The sequence below is a fragment of the Etheostoma spectabile genome, chromosome 13, assembly GCF_008692095.1.
Source record: "Etheostoma spectabile isolate EspeVRDwgs_2016 chromosome 13, UIUC_Espe_1.0, whole genome shotgun sequence".
Lineage (NCBI taxonomy): Eukaryota > Metazoa > Chordata > Actinopteri > Perciformes > Percidae > Etheostoma > Etheostoma spectabile.
The window spans coordinates 17,956,071-17,979,122 of record NC_045745.1 but is presented as its reverse complement, the minus strand read 5'-3'; the positions used below and the strand labels follow the sequence as shown (position 1 = coordinate 17,979,122).

Sequence of the window (23,052 nt, the reverse complement as noted above, 5' to 3'; positions counted from 1 at the left end):
TTTATAGATTATGGTGAACTAGTGTGTGTTGTAGAAGTGTTTTGCCATTGAGAAATAGCTAGCACTAGCATGCTACAGCCACCTCGTTTAGGCTAGTTCCGTAGAAAGCTGTGCAGATTTTGAACACCCGGAGACTGAAGGCAGAGGACATTCAGAAACCTGTACCTCAATCAAAACAGCATGGATGTTTTTTTCCCAAGTTTGTATGTGTGTGGAAGCACCAAAGAGACAAAATAACACCCCAAATCCCAGAAAAAGTATTTTTTTCATAGTATGGGCACTTTAAAGTAAAAACATAGTAAAAAAGTAGCCTCACTTATAAACTGTAGGTGGAGTTTTTTGTGTAGAGTATATTTCACATGCAAGATAATTAATTTCCTGATTTTTCTGTAAGATATGTGTGTATGTATTTTTGGATGAGAGTGTGTGTTGTCATGGAGCTTTAGACATGGACTGATGGGAGCTGTCAGTCAATCAAGTTGTTGGAAGATGGGGTGAGAGGAAGGTCAGAAGGCTGTCGGCATTGATCCAACATGTCACAGTCTGAGCGGTTGGCAGGCTGTGTCCGTTTCAGCAAGGGGCCTTGGTCGGAGTGTGTGTGTGGAATCGTGTGCGTGCACGCATGGATAGTATGCATGTGTTATCACAGTAATTGCAATGCCTTGTTTTGGACAACAAAGTTTTGGTCAGCCATTTTATTACTAAGATTTACTAATGTGGAGTTTAAGCTCAATAGATCGATGGTAATAAACAAAAACAAAAACTACAGCTTATACTGAAGTTTAGTTCATTTGCCTTATACAAGTATTTAGGTTTAATGAATAGGGAAAGTGATATTCTCCTTTCAGAGAGGGGATACGACCAGGAATATTGCCAATAAGGCTATTATTATAAGGGAAACATTTCTTTATTCAGATACTTAATGAAAAAAATCCTGATTCAAGGACAAAATAGAGTTATTTGTGTATCTAAAAAAGAGGATTCTTATCGCTTTAAATTGCAGCAATTTATCTGAATTTTACCGTGGCCTTACTGTACATGTTGCAACTTTTACCTTTGAAAGAGATAGTCTTTCTGTAAGGGCATGTTTTCTGAGCCCCTGTAGTTTCTGGAGACTTCCATTACTGAAGTGGCCTGGGGTGCCTTTGCCTCAAAAAGCTCCACACAGGATGCTCTCCCATCAGACTGACTGCCTGGAGGCCACCAAGAGGTCACATTGAAATGCATGTGTGGCGCAGCAGATACACACACTGAAGGAATGAAAGAACGAGCCAGAGCGAGAGAAGGGGACAAAAAGAGGAACAATCTGGAGGACAAGAGAGGCAGAGAGAAAGGACAAGAGAGAACAAGCTGGCTGAAGAGAAACCAGATGCCAGTAAGGCTAACAAAAAGTCTGCACCATTTCAACATACAGTAATGTACAGGTGCTAATCTGCAGTCCGACTGCTGCTCACTAATCTCTCCCCAAAATGCTTGTTGAGGCATCAGCTGTTATTGATGCTTGAGGAACTTGTTCTGTCGCTGTCTGTCTTTTTCAACCCATTACAGCTGCAAAATACAAATGAAGAAAGTCAACTTATTAGTCATAACACCCCCCATCAACAGAGGAGGTGTAGTGTAAGCAGCAGCAGCTTCAGTGCTCTTTCTGTGTCTACATAGGAGGCATTAAGGCACAGTATTGAGTGTAGCTTTAATGCACAGCTTCAACATGAAACAGGCTCTTTCAAATCACATTAGCCATACATGTTCACATTGTCATATTAATGGTAACTTGGGCTCTGTAACTTATGTGATTTCTAAATCAATTTGACAGCAGTGGCAGCAGGCCAATGGAGACTTCATTCATATTCAAACACCTTCTAAATACTGTCGCCATGTCAGAAAGAAAGAGAGGGAGAGAGAGATAGAGAGCACACTTGTTTTCAGAAGAAATGGCGCTTTTATTGTCATGGGAGACCAATTTACACTCTAAGTAGAGTGGAGATATTGCTGAAATAGCATAGAATTGAAAGCTGAATTAGCACCAGGTCAGTAGGTCCCATAAGGATGATGTTGATTTGCAGCTATAATATCTAAAATACAGTATGTGCGGCACAATAAATCATTAATAAGTGCAATAATGTGCACTAGTGCAGATAGTCAAGTGCTGAAGTAGTAACAAAAACACTTAAGATTTGTTGATTTGTGTAGGTATCTACCTGGTACAAATTCCAACCATTTACTGTAAAGGTGTGTGTGTGCGTGCGTGCGTGAGGGAGTGAGTGTGTGCTGTACTTGTGTAGATGTCTGCTTGCATGTGCTTAGGCCTAGGGATTTTTTAAGACTTCTAAAACAAAGTTTTATCTGATCTTAAGAAAAAGGTAGCTGGCTTAAAACAACAGGTAGTTGGATGGCAGAACAGTAAGTATGTCTGGGTACACGTGCTTGCGTTCCTATTTGTGTGCCCATAACATTAATCAGAGTATCCTGTACATGCCTCACCATGCCAGGCTGTTGACCCTCTGTATGGCAGCTCTGCTCCTGAGCAACTGTGTGAGAGATTATGGTGAGTCAGTCAGTCTTGTTTGCTCAGTGGACAGAACAACTTCCTCCGACAATGAAGCTTTTTCAGTTTTTACCACCTTGGCTTTTTGATGGAAAGTCTTGTGGGACAGAAAACACGGAAACCTCAGCCAAGCATGAGAGCTGGTTTTCTACTCGATTAAACTGGTTTCACAGAGGACTCAAGTGTGCCATCGATTGACTTGATGGACTTGCAGTTTCTCTAATAACACTGACCCAACCAATTACCCCGTAGGATGTATGATAAAGTGATAATACATTGCATTTTTAGATTAATATCTATTTTGGCTTTTTCTGTAAGTAAATATCATGCTAAGCATTTGATAAAAAGCTGTTACATTACATTTAAGAAGTGATTATTTATCAGTGCTGAGCAACAATGAGCATCTGGCACAAGATATTACAAATATGATCAAAAGGACATTTATTTGAAGAGGAAGAAGAAAGTTTGATAGACAGAAAGATTACAGTTTTCAACACATTAAATAGGTATAGATTAGGGATTCCCCCATCCAGGTTTTTTATTTTGCCCTAATCTGGAGCAATTTAGCAGATATATACAGTATTTCACTAATCAAAATAAGTAAATGATTAAGTACTGATTAGGAAGATTAGGTTTAACAGGAATTAAAGATCACTGAAATCCCAACACTAGCATAAATTGTCTCATTGCATCCCATATTACACACTGTAGTAATTGATTAAATAAACAGCAGTTTTCCTGGAAGAAGCCAGTGTTTATCTACCAAGAAAAAGAGCAATAAAATCCCGTTTGAGTCCACTAAATGCTTGTGACAGCAGCTTCTTGAAGTCCTTTCCACCTTAACTAATTTAGCTGGGTTAGAGGTATTTACAGGGTGTGTGTGTGTGTGTGTTTCAGAGAGAAGCGGGAGAATAAAACCAGCGCAGGGGCACTGTAGACAATCAGGGAGGAATGTTTTGACCATCTATGAACTCAGTCAGAGTCGCGTTTATCCCAAAAATTACAAATCCTGTATCAAAGTGGAGCACTGCTTTTAAGTTAAAGAGAATGTGACGTTAATATGAGGTCGGCTTGATCTGTGCTTTCTCTCTGCGTGCCAGATTTGCTGTGTCACATCGTGTCACATCGTTTTCCAACACACTCTCTCTCATGTTCATGCACACACACCATCCATCCATCTTTGTCCATTCATCTGGTATCGGGTCGTGGGGGCAGCAGCTCCTTTTAGATTCAAGTCTATGTAGACTCCCCATTCACTTTTAAGTAATTTTGTCTCCTTAGTTATAAGGCTGCAGATGTTTTTTTCTGATTTATAGGATTTTCTTACATTTAAAATAGGGGTCTGTCATTTTCAACAAAAAATAAACAAATTAAAGAAAATGTGGCTTTACATGAGTTCTGCTATCTAGGATGCAAAAACTTCAAAACCAATCACATCACAGAGCAAAACGTGTCCTCATCCATCTCACATTGACTGATTGATTATCTTGATTTTTTAAAATAAAAACAATTGATTGACAAAAATGAAAAGCTATAAGCTGTTGCAAAGTCTTATTGCATTGCATTCCTCCGTATCTCACACTACAGATTATATATAACACACTCTGACTTCGCTTTGTAGCCTAAATATACGAAGAACGCTATTTAAATTCTCACCACAAAAAATAAGTATTATCCCATTATTCTGCCACACACACATAAACTTTGCCAAAATGTTTGGAGAACTTTGGTTTTCACAGGCGTGACTAAGTCCTTTCTGCCTGCCTGAGTGATTGATAGCACTGCAGCTGGTCCCATCCATTCAGCTGTACTACATCATAAAGGCCCTGAAACTAATACTGATTAGTAGAGAACTGTTTGTTGATTGTGCATTTGTGTGTTTAGGATGGAGCGACTCATTCAAATTCAAAATGTCTTGTTGATTGTTGCAAGTTTATTTTATAATAATAAATCATTTAAATATTGAATGCATGTTTTAACTGAAACAGAGTTGAGAACGACTGTATTGTAATGTACTGTATGCGTGTGCCCACGGTTATCTAACAGATAGTCTTACCACCTTGTGAGGCCATTGGCAATCAGATGTTAAGTGGTCTCAGCATTATTTGAGCCTTAGCAGACAGTTTTGAGTCAGCTCAATCAATCCCCATCCATCCAGTGTAGAGAAAACCACCACCACCAGTTTATTGGAAAAGGGCCCTGAGGAAGGTAGTTCACCAACATGGCAAAAAACTACCCTGGCTCATTGAGCACTGATTTTGAGCCAAGATGATGGCCCTTGACTCTGGGAGGTAACAAATGCCCTGCTCAACATTGAAACCTCTTCGTTTTCTGTGGAACTGTGGCCTATTTATTTCAGATCAGGAACATGTTGAAGAACACAAGAGGGGCGGTAGTGTAGTATCTTATGGAAGGTCTGAACATACAGACACAACGCTTTATGGCAGTCGGGAAATGTTGGCTGCTGCAATTTATTTAAAAAAATATTTTCTTCATGGATTAATTTCTTAGGGAAAGGAAACTAATTAGCTCGTCGTTTAGAGGGGACAAAAAACGTATGGCCCCAGTGGGACTCTCAGCATGTAAAAATCAATGATGATTTGTGCAACAGCTTCTCAAATGACGAGGGAATGGGCCGCATGCTGGTAAAGGCTTGCTGTGCATGACAGTGCTTGATGGATGGTGAATAGATGGATGACCACAAGTAGCATTACCACGGAGAATATGCCTCACACACTAATACTGTAGAGACCTGAGACATATGCAAGCAAATACTATGTACAGTTTGCACTAAAAATGTTTTTTTTTTACGTTTCAGCAGAGAAAGTAACCCCCATTAAATGTATTTTACCATTTAAATTGGATGTTATTTCATTCATGAATAAAGGAAATGACACTTTTTGTCACTTTGCCACTTTCCCTGTCTAAACAGACAGTTCAGTTTTCCCCGCCAATTTTTTACACCACAAACTGACATAAGGAATATGTAGTAGCTTTAATGAAATGGCAAGACACTGACGGAAAGCCTGTTAACCCTAAATAGATAAAGAAGCAGGGCAGGGAGCCATTTGAGCGGACAATGTTGCTGAGTGGACGCAGAATTTTGCTGAAGAAATGAGCTTTAAAATTCCCATATGACCAATGTTGATAGAATAGAAAAAGAAGTGGATTCTCAATAACACTGTCCACATCCCTTCATGTAATGTGAAAAACAGAGAAGAAAAAGAAGCCAGGGTAATCGGTTTGCTGATCACTAATGTTATCACAACAGCGATTATGTTTTCTCTATGTTAACTGTCCCCGTTTGCCTTTTGCTGTAGAAACCAAAAAGCAACTAAACCAGATGATGCAACTTTGATTATGAATGTCTCTTAAATGTAATCTTTTAGTTATGCAGATTATGTATAGGATTTTATTTTTATGTTAGTGTTTAAGGCTATGTGAAGTGCAGTTTGGTTCTGCTTTCCTAAATAATTGCTAGAATATATGTGTCAGGTTCATAACACTTTAACTTACTAAATAAACACGGTCAAGCAAGAAAAGAGACTCAGACGGCAAATTAGCAGTTTGATAGACAATTGCAAGAGGGAAGGTCACGCGAAGAGCCTCCTATCTGCAGCAAGGCTCTGGTGGAACTTCAGCGATTTCTCTGCAGCTCTGTCTCTTTATTCACAATTGTTGAAACAAGGACATCTGTTATTTGCCTATGCCTACGTTGAGAAAAACCAGGGCAAAGTGCAGGTCGCTTGAGCGAAGTGTATTGAGTGACCTCCAAAGCTAAGATATTACTGCTTGTGATACACAACAGTGGAGACATTTATGACCTCTTGTAGAAACAGCCACAACAGAAAAAGAGGGAGGCAAAGAGAAACACAGTATTGTTAAATGTGGCTATAAGATTATAAAATATAATAAGCATGGAGACTATATGACAAGCAAGATATGAATATATATAATAAGCATGAAGGTATATATTTTAAGACACTACTACAGAGAAATAGAAATAAAAATGAATTTCTCTGTAATATGTATATATATATATATATATATATATATATATATATATACATATATATATATATTTTACTGGTAATAAATGTGGGCCCAAAACCTTACTTTCAGTTTAGTACTTTAAGTAACTGAAAAAATGTCTCAGCAGGCCTAAACACTACAAAATATAATACAATAAAAATGATAAAATAAATACATAATTCAAATATTTATAGTGAGAATTAAAAAAAAGGACAAGGAAGAAGAAAGACAGAAGGATAAAAATAAAGTCTTCATCCCCCCCGTCAAACCTTTTGCGCTGAGGTCTGACACACTGTTTTAAAGGTAAAAAATAATGTTTAATAATAAATAATAAAGATTGATTTGCCTGAGCATAAGTTTTGCATCTTTAATGACAGAAAGTCAGAAAGTCAGAAAGTCAGCCTTCTGCTCAGTTAGACATTCTTCCAGCATGGGTTCCCCTTCTCAAAGTATATAGGGCTTATGCTATTTTTATATTGGAAATAAATTATATTTTGGAAACTTCTTGTGCAGTTTTATGGTAAATATATGACACCATTTTCTTCCACTTCTCACCCCTTATTTCTCTCCTTCCTCCTGCAACATCTCCATATTAACCTTCTCTTCAAACCTCTCTCTACTGACAATGTCTTTCCTCATTTCCCATCATTTTTGTTACCACTGTTATTTTCACTTCCCCTCTGATTGCATGTATTTCTTTCTCTTAACCCAACCTGTTATACATCTTCCCACTTTATCCTCTTTTCCAAATCTCCTTTGTCTCCACCCCTTGTTCTTGATGCTACATGGTGTCCCTCGGTTTATTTCCCTCACACCTGACCGCCTGCCTTGCCCTGTAGGTATTCCTTCCAGGATGAGGAGGACATGTTTATGGTGGTGGACTTGCTCTTGGGAGGAGACCTGCGCTATCACCTCCAGCAGAACGTCCACTTCTCAGAGAGCACGGTCAAACTCTACATCTGTGAACTGGCCCTGGCCCTGGGATACCTCCGTACCAAGCGCATCATACACAGGTGGGATGTTTTTTCTTAATTTCCTTTATTTGTAGTGTCTTAAATTGTTGTTCGGTCAATAACCTCTAATAATGCAGATAACAGTTTTCACCCTCTATACAAATAACAGAGAACTAGTCTTAGACTGGTTAACCTCTTGCTGGGCGGCTGTGGCTCAGTGGTAGAGCGGCTGCCTGCCAATCGGAAGGTTGGTGGTTCAATCCCTGGCCCTGCAGTCCCATGTTGAAGTGTCCTTGGGCAAGACACTGAACCCCGAGTTGCTCCCGATGCTGCGCATTGGTGTGTGAATGTGTGTGAGTGTTTATCTGATGAGCAGGTGGCACCTTGTACGGCACAGTGTATGAATGATGAATGTATCCTGTATGATGTAAAAAGCGCTTTGGGTAGTTGTTAAGACTAGAAAAGTGCTATATAAAATACAACACATTTGCTACAGTACATGACCCCCTTCTGTCTCTCTCCCTTGTTTTTCCCTACCAAGTTTGAGCCTACTCTACCCGGTGTTCTCATCTTGCTGACTGTCCACTACCATATTATTTTCTGGTATAACTGCTCCACTACTGTGCACAAAGGTCAAGCTGTCTTGACATGGAGGTCACACGTGACACAACAGTTTACCCTGAGCTGCAGACTATATCACCATCATGAAATGCACCAGTTCTGTCCCTGCTGCTGTGTCAATGCCGTATTTAATTTGTAAATTTGTGAGTTAAGTGCTTTTTAGGCAGAAATATCTGCTGCTATGGCAGAGCCACCGACTCGCAAAGCCAAGAAAGACATGGCTACAGCCCAATATTATTATCTTAAGTTGTTGAAGTGACTCAAGGGATTGGGATATCCTGTTACAGCCAATGATGCTGCCAAAATACTTATATTAAGTACAATAATGAAAGGTTAGAAACTTTCCTAGATAAGCAGATAAGATTAAAAAAAACTACAGCATCAGTCTCATTCTACCATTTTCTAATTTGCTTTGGCAATTTTATTTGGAGGAAACGTGTTTGATGCTGTTTTTTGTGTGCCATAGTTAAATCGCACACAAGTCAAACAGAGGTTGGCCACTTAGGTTGCACAAAGTAGAGCTGTACCCAACTTTTCGACTCTTGAATTTTGTCAGTCGAATCAGACTTTTATAAACTCCCATATTGACCATGGCATGGCATAGCGCTACAGCTACACGTCTTCCGCTATTACCCTTCGCAATAAAAATCTCAAATTCACTCAGAGCATTGTGTAACCCCGTTCTCTTCAGGAAACAATAACAAACGTCGGGAGCAAGCTATGCGCTGAAAATGGCAAGTTTCGAAGAGAATTTAGATCGTGCAACAAGGCCGGCCTGATGATTTTTATTTTTTTGGCAATGATTGTAAAAATTGAAAAAGAAAATGTTTATGGTATTTCACATTGAACTGGGACGTTCTGGGACCAATTGGCTGTGATTTGCTATGAATAAAATACACATGGCGATAAGAGCAAATTACATTTAATCATGTATCCAGCTAATTTAAATAACTCACATTACAGTCTTGTTTTCTTGTTTTCTTTTGTTTTGCGGGGTGCAAATGTTCCACCAGAAAAAGAAAAAAACGACTACTTGACTTATACAATCTTAGTCGACTGATGATTATAGTGGATTAATGTACCTTAGTGGCAGTGGAGAAAACTAGGCCTTTTTTTGAACCAGGCTTTTGTCTTTTAGAGTCTTTCATTCGTAATTTCCTCTATCTCTCTGTTAATGCAAACTCAAAACCATTTCCATGTCTACCTTTATGATTTCAGCATAATGTACATTCCACAATACTAATTCAATTCAATGTTCTCATTCAGCCTTCCCACTTTGTGTACTTTCAATTTATACAGATATTTCAGCCGTCCTTGTATTGGCAGCTTTTGACGAGTATAACTGTAATTATTGGTATAATCTACTGATGGAATTCTGGCAGTGGAAATGTACATAATAATTGACATACTCAGACTACTGCAGTCTACCAAAGCACAACATAATGCATACTTTCTGCCTTTTAATGACTCTTACGGTACTGTAAGTGCATACATTTTTAGCATCGATGACCTGAGTAGTAGAGAAAAGAGGTAAACATAGAGAGAGAGGCCTTCTCAGATCATGACTAATAGGAAACATCACTGCAACAGAGAACACTAATTCATCAACACCCCCAGATAACAAATTACGCCATTTATAACGTAATGCAGACCACCTTGTCCACGCTCTTAAACTTCCACAGAAAAAAAAAAGAGAGTAATAAATGGGACAGATTATTAATGTGCTTATTCATTGAGTCCATTGAGGAATATTAATATTTAAATTGTTTTCCATTTTAGTGCTAGAGAGGGCAGACTTGGTGTGCAGGTGTTGGGGGCGTATTTGTTTAGACGGAATCAACATCTTTTCAATCTGCATTCATTAGCTTCAAATAGGAAGAGGAGCTGAAAGTAACTTTCAGCTCATCTCCATGGAAATTGAATATATAACTCCCTCCCTCAGATGTGGACGTGCTGACTTTGGTGCGGTGAGTGAATGCACCTAAAGCCTTCAGAATGTGTGATTGTGTGTGTGTGTATGTGTGTGTGTGTGTGTTTGTGTGTGTTTGTGTGTGTGTGTGTGTGTGTGTGTGTGTGTGTGTATGTGTGCGCACCTGTGTATGTGTGTGTAATTGCACACTCCTTCCATTGGTCTTTGATTATAATGAGGGTAGTAATGATGATAATGACATTAATCGCACGCAATATGACGATACGGTAATTACGTTATTTACAAGTTTGATCATGACAAGGGCTGTCAATGAATATTCTTAATTCCAATATTTGAATATTAAAAAGAAATAGACATTCTAATATGAAAATGTATATCCCAATATTATAAGAGGTAAATAATGGTACTACCGGGGCTATCTGCCTCTGTGAGAGGGCGTCTTGATGACATTCTATCGTGCGGCTGCCGCTACAGGAAGTAAACAAACAACGAGGCCAAAGAAGAAGACGGCGCAAATACGCCACCATAAATCTTTAAGTGCAGAGACAACGAGAAGTAGATATTTGAATATATACAAACCTCTGTGTTTTTTTTAGAGCTAATATTCGAAAATCCTTTTTGGCCAATTTTGACAGCCCTGATCATGACTACGACGGAATATGCTTGGCAGCAGTTTGGTTCAGTGTGATGGCCAGATGTCCACATTAGTTCAGCTAAGCTTTATTCCCAACAAGATGAATCAATCAAACACCATCCAAACTTTTTATACAACTTTCAGTGGTGAGTGTGATGGGTGTCTTGAGGAACAAATTAAACGGCATCCAGTGGTTTTAGGGGAGGGCCAGCAGCATAAGCACACAGAATATCTTCATAATCCAGGGTTGATTGCATAGATTGTAGACTGTCCTTTAGGTTTCGAATTGGAAAAGTTTGGTTCCGGTATAAGAATCAAATTTGAATTTTAAGTTCATTAGCAAGATGTTCAACCTGAGCTCTGTAACACAATTGGCACCAAACAACAGGTTTTATGATGCAGTACTGAATTGATTAGATTTCCACTGAGGTCGTGGATTAGGTTTCCAGGAAAATTAAAAGAATGTTTATTGAGACGTTTTCTCACAACTCCAACTCAATTCTCACGTCTCGAGTTGCTAATCAGACCCGACGCGCAGGTTTTGGCCTGGATACCCGCAGGCTACACCTGATCCCCAAAATATTTCCGTTGCCCCCATCCTCATCAGACTGATAGCCAATGGGTTCCGAGATTGCTGCGGCTGTGACAGTAACAGAGTCTTTGTCCATCTCTGGTGTATTGCCAATTATTTTCAATAATAAGCAATTGCACTGTATGCCACTGTGTTAGGGCAAATATCAAGAGAGAGGGGAATGAGCAGCAAAGAGGTTAACAGCAATGCAGCTCATCTTGACACAGCCTGGATGGAAAATCAAAGAGACGGCAGCGTCATCATGGAACATACAGGAGCCTCTGAGCATTAAGTATGATGCCCGGTGGGAGAGAATTTAATTCCATGTGTTATTAAGTGGAAACAGATTTTACTTGAAGCCTAAGATTTTATAAGACTTATCCTGAAAATAAAAACTTTCAATGTTAAGCATTTTAAATGAAGGACAAAGCTAAAAAAAGCTGTTAGAATAACCAAGGCTTCATCATGATTAAATGATAAATTAAAAAAAGTTATGTGTCATACTACAGAAAATGATCAATCTCATGGGTGTCATATATTTGAAGATTTAGCTAAAACCAGGGTTGGTTAGTCAATGGCTTTAACCCTAAAGTTTTGGAGGAGTTTGAATTATTTACAACAGTCTCAATTAGATGACATCTTCAGAGACTTCATGAGACTCTCCTAAAGAGTGGATATGATACATGGAAAGTGTGTGGCAGGGGAAGGCATGTATTTGTGTGTGTACGTGTACTTAACCACAACCTCTTTGACATCAACAACAACTATCTCAGGCTGAATCCTCAGGTGCATTTTATTGCCTCCTGGATTGCTCATAATGGAAGGACTTGCATGTTGTCAGCCAGCAGACGCTCTTAACAAGTCAATAATCCTAACGGTTTCATTTAGGAAACACACTGTCCATTAAGGTGGTTAGGAGACTATTCCATGGGCCTTATCAAACTGACAGCGATGGCTAGAGATCCTGCAGACAGACCTCAGTGTAGACAGTTAAGATGGAAGTTCATTTTGTGAATCTCACAGTACGCTTGTTTAAACATCAATGAGTCGCATAAAAGGTGAAACTGTCTTGGCTACACCCACCGGAAGGTATTTTTAATGGCTTGCCCTATTTATTAAAGGCCTTTTATCACTTTTTGTAACCAACCTTGAGTGTCTTGACTTGATTTTTTATGACTTCTTTGGTCATAATTCTTCCTTTTAGTGAATTGAATTCCCTCCCATGAGCACCGGTGGTTAAAGGGATACCAGAAGCACTCTTGCCACTCAGTTTTCTAACATATTGAAAATGGAATAATTGAAAAAGAAAAAAGAAAGTTATACTTTTTTAACAAGATGGTTATTAATAAAGCTAGGTATTACACTTGTTTTTTATTGCAAAGTGTTCTCTTTTATGAACTATTTTATACAGTAGCTTTGTCTGTGCCATGCCTTTTGCATTTGCTGTTTACTTGGTTCAAAGGGAAATAGCAGTAATTTTTACAATTATCTTTTATTTTTCGTAATGTGTGGATAAGTGGCTTAGACTCTTTCATGTATTTTCTTGAATTCTAAAAAATAATGTCAATGTTTCACATTTCCCTGATTGTCGGAAAATCCCATGACAAGACTGAAACCCTAATAAAAGTACTGTCTCTGTAGTGAAAGCCTGATATAGAGTAGTTTTGTTCTCTGTTTGATAGTCAAGTAGAACTTTGTTTGTCCCAGAGACATCCATTGTTGTCAAAAAAAAAAATACATCAATGACCATAAGCCACACCTTTGCCCTGGGTGACATGTTCTTTCATGACCATAATGATGGGCAATGTAGTTTACTTTGCCTTAATCCCACCGTCTTGCTGCTGTGAATACTAAATAGTGCGCAAAATTGGTATTAGTCCACAAATAAAAAACAGTTCCCAACAAATGCACTTTTTACTCCTGTTTGATTAAAGTTATCTAAAGTCTAAAGTGCCCAGCTGAATCCATTAGTCACTTAAATATAAGACTATGCTTGGGACACATTTTGAAACATTTTTATCTGTAGCAGGAACAAATAAGCTTGGGACCGAGTGCCACTGGAAATTGGAAAGTGTTGAAAGACGGACTAAAATATTGGTTGGTTTTGGTTGGTCCATGGAAATTGTCCAATCTATTTACTCAGTTTCCCTGATGCCAACTGAGACCCATCTGTTGCAGCAGCAAGGGTCTCAGCCAAGTAAGATTTTTTTTGCAAGCAATGATCACTTTTTCCTGTCTCTCACGGTTTCTTTCTCTCTCTCTTTCTATAATCTCTCACAGTATCGCTCCCCCTTTTCTCCCCATTGTGCTATTTCCTCTAACTACTTTTATTTCTTCTCCATGCTCTTCTCTCCCTCATCCTCATTTTGTCATCCCAGTTCGGCATGTTTTTTGTTTTTCTTTGAGGTAGTAGCACAAAGAATACTCCGCTTTAAATAATTATCATTCATTATTTGCTCCTCTATCCACTTCTCATCTGAGGCCTATTGCCCAGCTGTCAAAAGGGAATATGGTCTTAATTCAGCTATCTGGTTATTGAATGTGAAAGGGAGAAAAAATAGTATCAGTGGGTCTTTCATGGATGGTTCTTATAAGATAATATGCAGCACTGCAGATTGCATAGAGGCATGCTAAGACATTACTCTTACTCTTATTCTCCATCAGCTGCTCAAAATGGGGAGCATTTGTCATGTCTTCAAGTAAAGTATTCTTTATTCATGGAGTGTGTTAATGTTTCATTTCCCAGCAGAGAGGGAAAAAAGAACCAGGAGGGATGGTAGGGAGAGTAGGAAGAAATTATACACTCATATTTCATAAATGCAGATTAAGGTGCCAGCTGGTGCCAGCTCTCAAATTTTCACCACAAAATGTTGAATTAAGCGTTATCGTTGTTGAAAAATCTCCCTCAGCGAAACCTGGCTCACAACAGCAGATAAGCCGATTGGGAAAAGGTCTATGCTCGGAACAGAATGTTTACTAGCTAGTCTGCTCCGAAAAAGAACACTGATTGCTTGCTTGTGCATCTTACTCACGTGTCTGCTTGCAGAAGAAAGAAGCCGAGAGATTTTTGGCAGTTAGAAAGGCAGACATGGAGACGACAGACAGAGGTACAGAGTCAAAGAGGGTGGAGAGCACTGACATTTTTTGTTACACTCCCTGAATGTTTCTGACTCTGTAAATTATTTATTACTGGTAATTTGGATGTGAGTTTAGGCCTTGGCTTTTTAGCAGTGACAGGCTACTTTCAGTGTCTGCTCGGCGCTCTTAGTCTCCCCCAAAAAAAAAAAAATCAGCTCCAAATTAGACGGGGGACTTGTCAAGCACGACTTTCGTCAACCAGATGCACTTAGTATCTGGTACTGTATAAAAAATGAACTTCTCTCGGCTCAAGAGTTGCTTCTGTCATACACACACATGCAATGTTTACCCATGTGCGTAAACAAGGCAACAGACACACATGCATGTACACCTGTGCCGTTCTCACACTTGTCAGAGCTGCTTAACACTAACAGAAAGAAGAAAGGCTGAGCGAGAGACGCAGCAGTGTGCTGGGCTGGAGCTGTTAGCCTCTGTGGGTCTGGTTGGGCTTTCAATTCACGTTCAAAGGCAGCGGCCGTCTGACTTGCTCTTCAATGGCTGTTGGGTGTACTTCTGACACTGTGTGTATCTATGATTGTGTAATATTTCTATGCACAAACTGTATTACTGTATTTTTGTGTATTTATGTGCGTATTACTTGTTGTAAATGTGTGTGATGAAGCTAAGCTGTCGGCTTCCTGGGGCTTCCAGAGCTCCTCCACACTCCTTTGTAAAATAGTGGGAGAGACACAATCCTGCAGCTCCCCGCTTTTATTCTGAAAGGGGAGAAGAGAGCTTCTAAAGCAGCAGGGCCATGAAAGAGCCTCTGATTGAACTGCCTTCAATCTATTCCCAGAAAACCAGTAACACCAATTACATCGTAGCAGCCATGGATTGAAACAAAAAAAAATGGAATTAAAGTGAAAATCCACAAAATATTTTTATAGGGCAGAGAAGAATATGTCCGTTTGTCGTTTTGCTCAAAGACAAAAAACAAATGCCAAACGTAAATTACCTAGGGCTGGGGATTGAACCTCTGTAATTGTGGTATCGTTTGAAATGTGTCTGTAGCACAGAGCCTTAAGAATGATTAAGTAGAGCTTAAACAATTCATGGAATAGTTGCTACAATGTAGACTTCTAGCTCTACTTTCTATGTTGAAAATCAGGGGTGACCGGGCGTTTGCTATCGGGGCCTCACTACTCTGGAAGGATTTACCAGAAAAGATAAGGCAAGCCACACCTTTAGCCACTTTTTTATGCATTTTAACCTAATTATTCCTTGCTGTGTCTGTCTAATAATCAATATATTGTTTAAATATCTAATTGTTTAAGACTGAAAAGTGCTATAGACCCAATCACAATGCTTGTTTACAAACAGGGAACAACATGATCTACTCTCATCTTATTCATCTAAAATACATGTTTTATGCTTTCATATTTCAACATGTCACCAAAAATAGGTTAGAGACCCTTATTTACCTGTTGGGCCACAGACTAGAGGAAATGACGCCACCCAAACAGTCAGACCAACCAAGGTGAGATGTTGCTATTTGTAACACTAGATCTGGTTTATCAAAGATGAAAGCAAAGCAACTCAGTACAGAAAATAAGCACAGCAGAAAGTCTTTTAGTGAATGTACCCTCTACAACTGCGACTCTACAAATCACCAATCAAAAGATGGCATCAAATCTCTGGTAAACTCTTTAATCTCGTATAATGATTTTATTATCCAATTTCATCAGATCGCTCTAGACATTTGAGAACATACTTCACAGGTAGTCTACTGTATATCGAGCAACGTTACACGCTGAAAATGGCCTTTTAAAGTTTCAAGGAAAATTTGGATCGTGCGACAAGGCAGGCCTGCTTGGTTTGATCAGGGGATGATTGTTTGTAAAGATTTATAAAGAATATGTTTACGGTCTTCCCTCTCTGGTGCATTTTGGGTCCTATAGCTGGGGAATTGCTATGGACAAAATACACATGGCTATATACTGGTATGAGCAAATTATGTTTACCCATGCATCCAGCTAATTTTTATGTATTGTGTGATCAGTTACCTTAATATTTTATGGGGGGGGGGGCTATACAGCGCTGTGGAGATAGGTCTGGCAATGCCTGACTACTTTGCAGACATATGTGTGTGTTTTCTGTGTGTTTGTGTGTGTTCTTATTTGGTCTCGGCATAAGTGCGTGGACATGTGTATGCCTTCGTCAGCTCTTTGAATGATCAGAGGGTGTGGCTGTGTGGTTGCATGACCTGTGTGTGTGTGTGCGTGGGTGAGTGTTTAAGCCTCCGTTCTCAGGTGTGTTTGCCTGCTCCAGTATCAGTGCAGTATTATATGACCAGGTACAGGCTTCGGTTCCCCCTCTACCTCTGATAGATGGCTGTAATGAGGCCATTAGATCCTGCTAATAGCTTGTAAGGTCAGTCATCCGAGAGCAAAGCCGAGGGGATCAGCTTGCACCAAGCTCTTCTGGCCTTTTGTCTCACTCCTCACTCAGGCGAGCCCCACATGTCTACTTTCGTTATTCCCATTTTCTGTTTTTCACTTCATTCCTTTTACTCAATTTGCTCAATTTCTACTATTGTACTTACTCAGTCCATCTACTCCCTCTCACTCTGCCCTGTACTGTATGTTACAGAGTATTTTCTCCCATTCCATCTTTTTTACCTTTCCCCCTATCTCAGTTCATCAGTATCTTTTATATATATTTTATACATCTACTTTATTTCTCCTTTCTTGTGTTTTGGTTTCTATTCTATTTACTTGTGGCAAAGTGATTCATACACAGCTGCCAATTCACACGTGGAGAGCTTTTAATTATCCTAGTTTCATTTCATTCTGAGACAGAAAACAGAATCAGACTAGACGTGCACCTAAAAAAGCTACAATTTTGAGTTTTCACTGCAATGAGAAAGAATCTTGACTGATTACAAATTGCTACCTCCTAGTTTGGAGATTCTCAGTACATGGTACAGGATCTCAGTTTAGAAGCTAAATTAAAGTATTTCCCACAATATTTTTTTTTTTACACAACATTGTAACACTTTCATTTCATACGCTCTTTTGATGCGTCACCTTTGAAAGCATCCCGATCAAAGTGGTAAACGCTTGCAGATGGTTGAGGTGTCACCTAGCCAAGCAGCCCTGTCTTCACACCCAGCACGGTTGTGACCTGGGCTGTGACAGACCCATCTGTTCCTCAGCACTAATAGATGCTGCGTAGCAGTTTTGCGGGCTAATAAACACAGGACAAAACTGCCAGCTGAAATGAGCAGGTAACAGCTTCAAGTATTTTCATTTAAAAACATTCAAATCAGCAGCATTGAAATGATATTAATGGAAAAATGCACAATGGGACTACTTCTGAGAAAACATTGTTAAACTGCTTTACTCTTATCACTATCATGTCAAGACAAATATCACATGAATATTAGCACTGCTCTTACCCTAGACGGCATCATTACAGAGCTGTCTGACCTACTTTTCATTATGACTTCAGTTTTAATACAGTAGAAAGACATTTGTTAGTAATTCATGGGTAATTGTTTTACATCAGAATTGGAGTTTAAATTAACAGATCATTAAACTTAATGCAACGGAGAGTGTGCAATTGGAGTATTAATTGTGACTGTTAGAATAGGCTTCATAGGTCTCTGACGTTTATAAATTATTGCCTGTTTTAGTGCAAAACCACAATTTAAACAAGGCTGAGCACATTGACTGTGTCTGAGACTATTCTGTTATTTGTTCTGTTTTGTTTGAAATATTTCTCCTTGTAACAGATCCTGCATCCCTATGCAGTTAGCCATGATGGTCATTTTAGGCAGTGTATTTCTGTGTTTACTCTCAGTCAGACTTGTGGAATGACTCATGTAAAACATGTTTATTTAGAAAGCAGTAGTCTGTAGTTTGTCCTGATATACTTTATGTTGTTTTGCCTAGTCCTCATTTCCCTAAATCAGAATCTCAATGGAGATGGCATGCGCAAAGTTTGCACAAGCTACAGAGACACAATAGCTGCATTTATGGTAAATAAGCCAGGTTGAAATAAAAAAGGAATTGTGCTACTTTGGCTACGCTACAGCTCTGTGTCTGTCCCTCTGCTGCGGTTTCACCCACCAATTCAATTCAATTCAATTCAATTTCAATTCAATTTTATTTATAGTATTAATTCATAACAAGAGTTATCTCAAGACACTTTACAGATAGAGTAGGTCTAGACCACACTCCAAAATTTACAAGGACCCAACAGTTCTAGTAGTTTCCTCCAGAGCAGCAACAGTGCGACAGTGGCGAGGAAAAACTTCCTTTTAGGCAGAAACCTCGGTCAGACCCAGGCTCTTGGTAGGCGGCGTCTGACGGGCCGGTTGGGGTTAGTGGAAATAACAAAAATAGAAAAAATAGTAGTTTGTAGCAGTTCTTTGTAATAGTTCATGGCATAGCAGGGCACTGTGCGGCATTACAAGGCACAGCAGGACGTAGCTGGGCACCGCAGAGTGTAGCAGATGAACATGGCACCGCAGAACGTGTAGCGGGACCATGGCGACAGCTGCTACCCTGATTTTGGAGCATCCCTGATCCGAGGGAACATGCTGGGGAAAAAAGAACATAAGGACTCCAGGGAATGACTCCCCAGAGCTAGGTTAGTAACACGCATTTCTGGGACATGGATGCACATAAATGAAAAGATAGGAAGATAGAGGAGAGAGGAACTCAGTGTATCAAAGGATGTCCCCAGCTGTCTAAAACTATTACAGCAAAACCAAGAGAGACAGGGTAAAGAGAGGAGCCTGGTCGGGCTAGAACTCTCCCCAACCGGATCGGGCTGTATGCCAAGTCTCCCTTTAGTTTTATTATATGCTTGATTATATGATAGATAAATCTGACAACTATGACGAGAAGCAGGTGGGCCGGGTTAGGCGGACGCTGCGACTCCTCACTCCCTAACAATATTCAATTTTATGCCCTAACAATAAGCTTTATCAAAGAGGAAAGTCTTAAGCCTACTCTTAAATATGGAGACGGTGTCTGCCTCCCGAACCCCAACTGGAACCTGGTTCCACAGGAGAGGAGCCTGATAACTGAACGCTCTGGCTCCCGTTCTACATTTAGAGACTCGAGGAACCACAAGTAACCCTGCATTCTGGGAGCGTAGTGCTCTCCTAGGGTTGTAAGGTACTATGAGCCACCACTGAGTCTGACTTAGTGTCCCGCCCACAACACTACCTGACTATCTTTTACTGTGTTATGTTTTTTTTAAATAATTGCTTAAATCATTTAAAGAAAGTTTTGTGTTGGAGTAACACTCCAAAATCTCACTGTAAAGGTATATCGGTTCCAAATATGGGTTATCAGTCTCATTAACTACTAATAATCGGTGTTGGCCTTGAAAAACCTATACCGTTCGATCCCTAGTTAGAAGAACAGGCCATGGCCATCATTATCACCTCTACTTCACCAGCTTGGCTTTTACCACGTGCCACTTCCTGAGGAGCATCACTCCTTTGCTTTATTTCTTGAGCCAGTTGTCTCAGCCCCTCCTTGTCCTGCGGCTTCACAATGGCAGCATGGCCTTTAGCTATTAAAGAGGCTTCCTTGTTCTGCTTTTTTTTAGCAGCGACATGTGGCCCTCCTCCTGTCCCTCGTGCCAGCTATGAGGCAAATGTCAGCTAATTAAGGGTTACATGGTCGACCTTTCTCACCCCCACCAGGGCCCACGCCACTTGATCTGCCAAAGCAGCCCAGAGCCGAGCTCCATGCTACAGGTTGTCTCCAGGAGTGTGCTGCAGAAACACACATATGCACACACAGGAACACACAGAACTCAGGTCAGCGTGGCCTTTGATATGCTAAATACTGCCGGGCTCCTACAGGGCAGTGGACTCAATTAGAGGAGACACTTGCTGTCTAACAGTAAGAATGCACAATGAGTGCCAAAAAGATGTGTGTGTGTCTGTTATAGTACTACAGTCTCCATAACATTGTGATTCACTATGAATGTCCTCTTGAATGTTCAAATGTTCCTATTGCTGCCACTTTTGCTCATTTAGTTCCCTTTAAAATCTGTATTGTGTATTATTTTGTTCCAATAAATGTACTGTAGATGTAGTTTAAAACTTTAAAGTCTAAAGATCTGAACAAATATCTCTACAAATCCAGTCATACTAGAAACACAAACTGGAGAATAATAATAATAATAATAATAATAATCCCTGCTAAATACTCACAACAGGTACTTCAAAAATGTCTTGATTCTGTAAAGTTGATGTCAATTTCAATGTGTGGTGATTCTCAAAATGAGCACTGCATTTGACCATCATGCACAGAGGCAACAATTAAGAAGGGTGCTGAATATTGAATATCGTCTTTCCAGTTCAAAGCATCATTAGAGCTGTGGGATGTGTTGAGAACACGCGGTGCCCTTCCACTCTCAGTCAGTATGCAGCTACACACATGCATCAGGAAACAGTCTGCAAAAATAAAAAAAATAAAAAAAAATCATACTCAGCTTAGGAGAGGATGGTAATTTTCAGAATCTGACAGTGTCCAATACTTCACGTGTGTGTGTATATGCATGCTTGTCTTTTTGTGTGCCCGATTTTCCAGCGGGCAGGTCTGTGCTGCGTTCCGGCTGCGCGGCGGGTTTGTTCGTCTGCGCTGTGGTTTTGTTCCGTCCTCCGCTACGCACCATACCACACTGGGGGCTTCTCAGAAGCGGAGCATCTTGGTGCCCGACTGACATATTGTATTGTCTCTACAAGTACTTTACAGAGCAATCATGTTTACTAAGCTAGTAGTCTTTACTTTCCACTCTAGCACTCTTGAAATTAAACTCTGTGCCTCCTCTTTTCTGGCGTTGTCCTTATAATAAGATTTGTGATGTCTTATCATGTTTTTCCACTTCCAAGATTAACCTCATCATCTGTGGTGTTGTAGAGGAGACCTATACGATATTGGGCGTGGTGTTTTTGTAAATTGACTGGATACCCTCGCTGTTTCACTTCCTGCCCAGCTGTCCGAACACCCCACGGCTCGCCCTAAATAGACCTGGTGTATATCTTTAGCGGAGAGGAGAACTGCTTCAAGCACGCTCCCGGGACTTAGCACAGCTGGTAGATTATCAAGCATTGACTCACAGGGGCTGCGATGTTAGTCGTGACGTGCAGTGGTGGAGACCAAAATGGTGAAATGCAAAAACAATATGAGCACATGTAAGCACATATATGTTATTTGGAATAGTCTGAGTGGTGAGACACTGTTAGGTTATAGATAAAGATCAGTGGCAATGAGAAGAAAGAAGATAATATGTTTGCTTTGAATTAACATAAATGGCCAAGAGGGATATAATTGACACTGTTCTTTGAAGTGGCTGATTATTGTCATCAGGGACCTTGGTATTATTACTCGTGCCTTTATGTCACCGTGTAACAATTTGGGAATCCACAGTGTGTGTTGCTAAAATGTATTCTCTCTTTTAATTCACTTTCTATGGATCTGGTACAAAGCAGAATATTTAATAAACCATCCCTAGAGCATTTCTTTCATACAATTTAAGACCAATTAACACTAACACTGTTGTGTAATAGAGTATCTAAGTATGAGAAGAAAGGATGATTCAGAAAGGAGAACGATTATCAACAAAGATGTGTCATCGAAAAACAAAAAGACACAAGTAGCAATATATAAAACGGTATGCCAAAAAATAGAGATATACGGTGCATCAAAACACAATCTGGGCTTACGAATGGCTCATTCTCCTGGCTAAACAACAAGACGAAAAGAGATTGACTCTTTTCTAGAAAACCAAATTAATGCCATGTCTATGAAAGTATAACATTGCAGTAACAGGACAATATAGCCTGCATTCAGTTTACCTAGTATTACAGTGATTTATGTGGTGTCAAAGTAAAAAAAAAAAGTTAGGTACCGAGAACGAAATATCTGCTGGAAAATTGGAGAAAAACAGAAAACACAAAAGATGATGCAAAAAAAGCAGAAGCTGTGACTTTAGTAAGGGCCTCAGTCTACACCTGTTCCTCATCTCGGGTGTCTCACCTACTCCCACAGCTTAGCCTGCTGTTCAATCTTATTTTCCATTTGTTTTCGTCACACACCTGGTATGCGTCGGTGCGATGGAGTGCCATTTTAATGTTTTGATCTGGGGTATTATAGATCAATTTTTAGCCATTTACTGAAGTGAAAAAAGTAAAAAACACCAATGCAAAATAGCTTCGGTAAGGAACCTGTTTTTGGTGGAACATGTAAATGTTCAAAGGTTGTTTTAATTGAGCAACAGAAAACCTTAGATCGGACAAATAGTCTAGCTAGCTCTCTGGATTTACCGTGCAGAGGTCTGCGGAGCAGTTAACCATAATCATCATAAACCGACCAGAGTTTAAAATGCCAACACAAAGAAAGTGAAAGGTACCGGACAACCAGCCAAATTGAAAGACATCTGGCTGAATTCCTGCGGACACCTGAACAATCCCGGAAGTGGAACGTCGTGGATATAGACTACAAAAAAAACAAAATCCACAATCTTGTACCTTACTACTTTAAAGGTGCCCTGCCACACATATTTCATTACTTTGTGTTAATGTCTGAAATTCTACCATGGACTCTGTAACATTTTATTGTGGAAAAAATGCCTTGGTTACCTTGTTTCAAGCCATTCTAG

The 23,052-nt window shown here is 39.7% G+C and overlaps 1 protein-coding gene across 3 annotated transcripts in view; it reads left to right on the top strand.

Annotated features, from left to right (window-relative positions):
• stk32a (serine/threonine kinase 32A) overlaps positions 1–23,052 on the top strand; it is a 74,375-nt gene that overhangs the window by 16,867 nt on the left and 34,456 nt on the right. For all 3 annotated transcript variants that reach the window (XR_004334577.1, XM_032533044.1, XM_032533043.1), the window contains one exon: positions 7,417–7,590. Coding sequence is in view for 2 of the 3 variants with exons in the window: in XM_032533044.1 (XP_032388935.1) it covers positions 7,417–7,590 (174 nt within the window). In the remaining variant the exon portion in view is untranslated. The remainder of the gene's footprint in view (positions 1–7,416; positions 7,591–23,052) is intronic.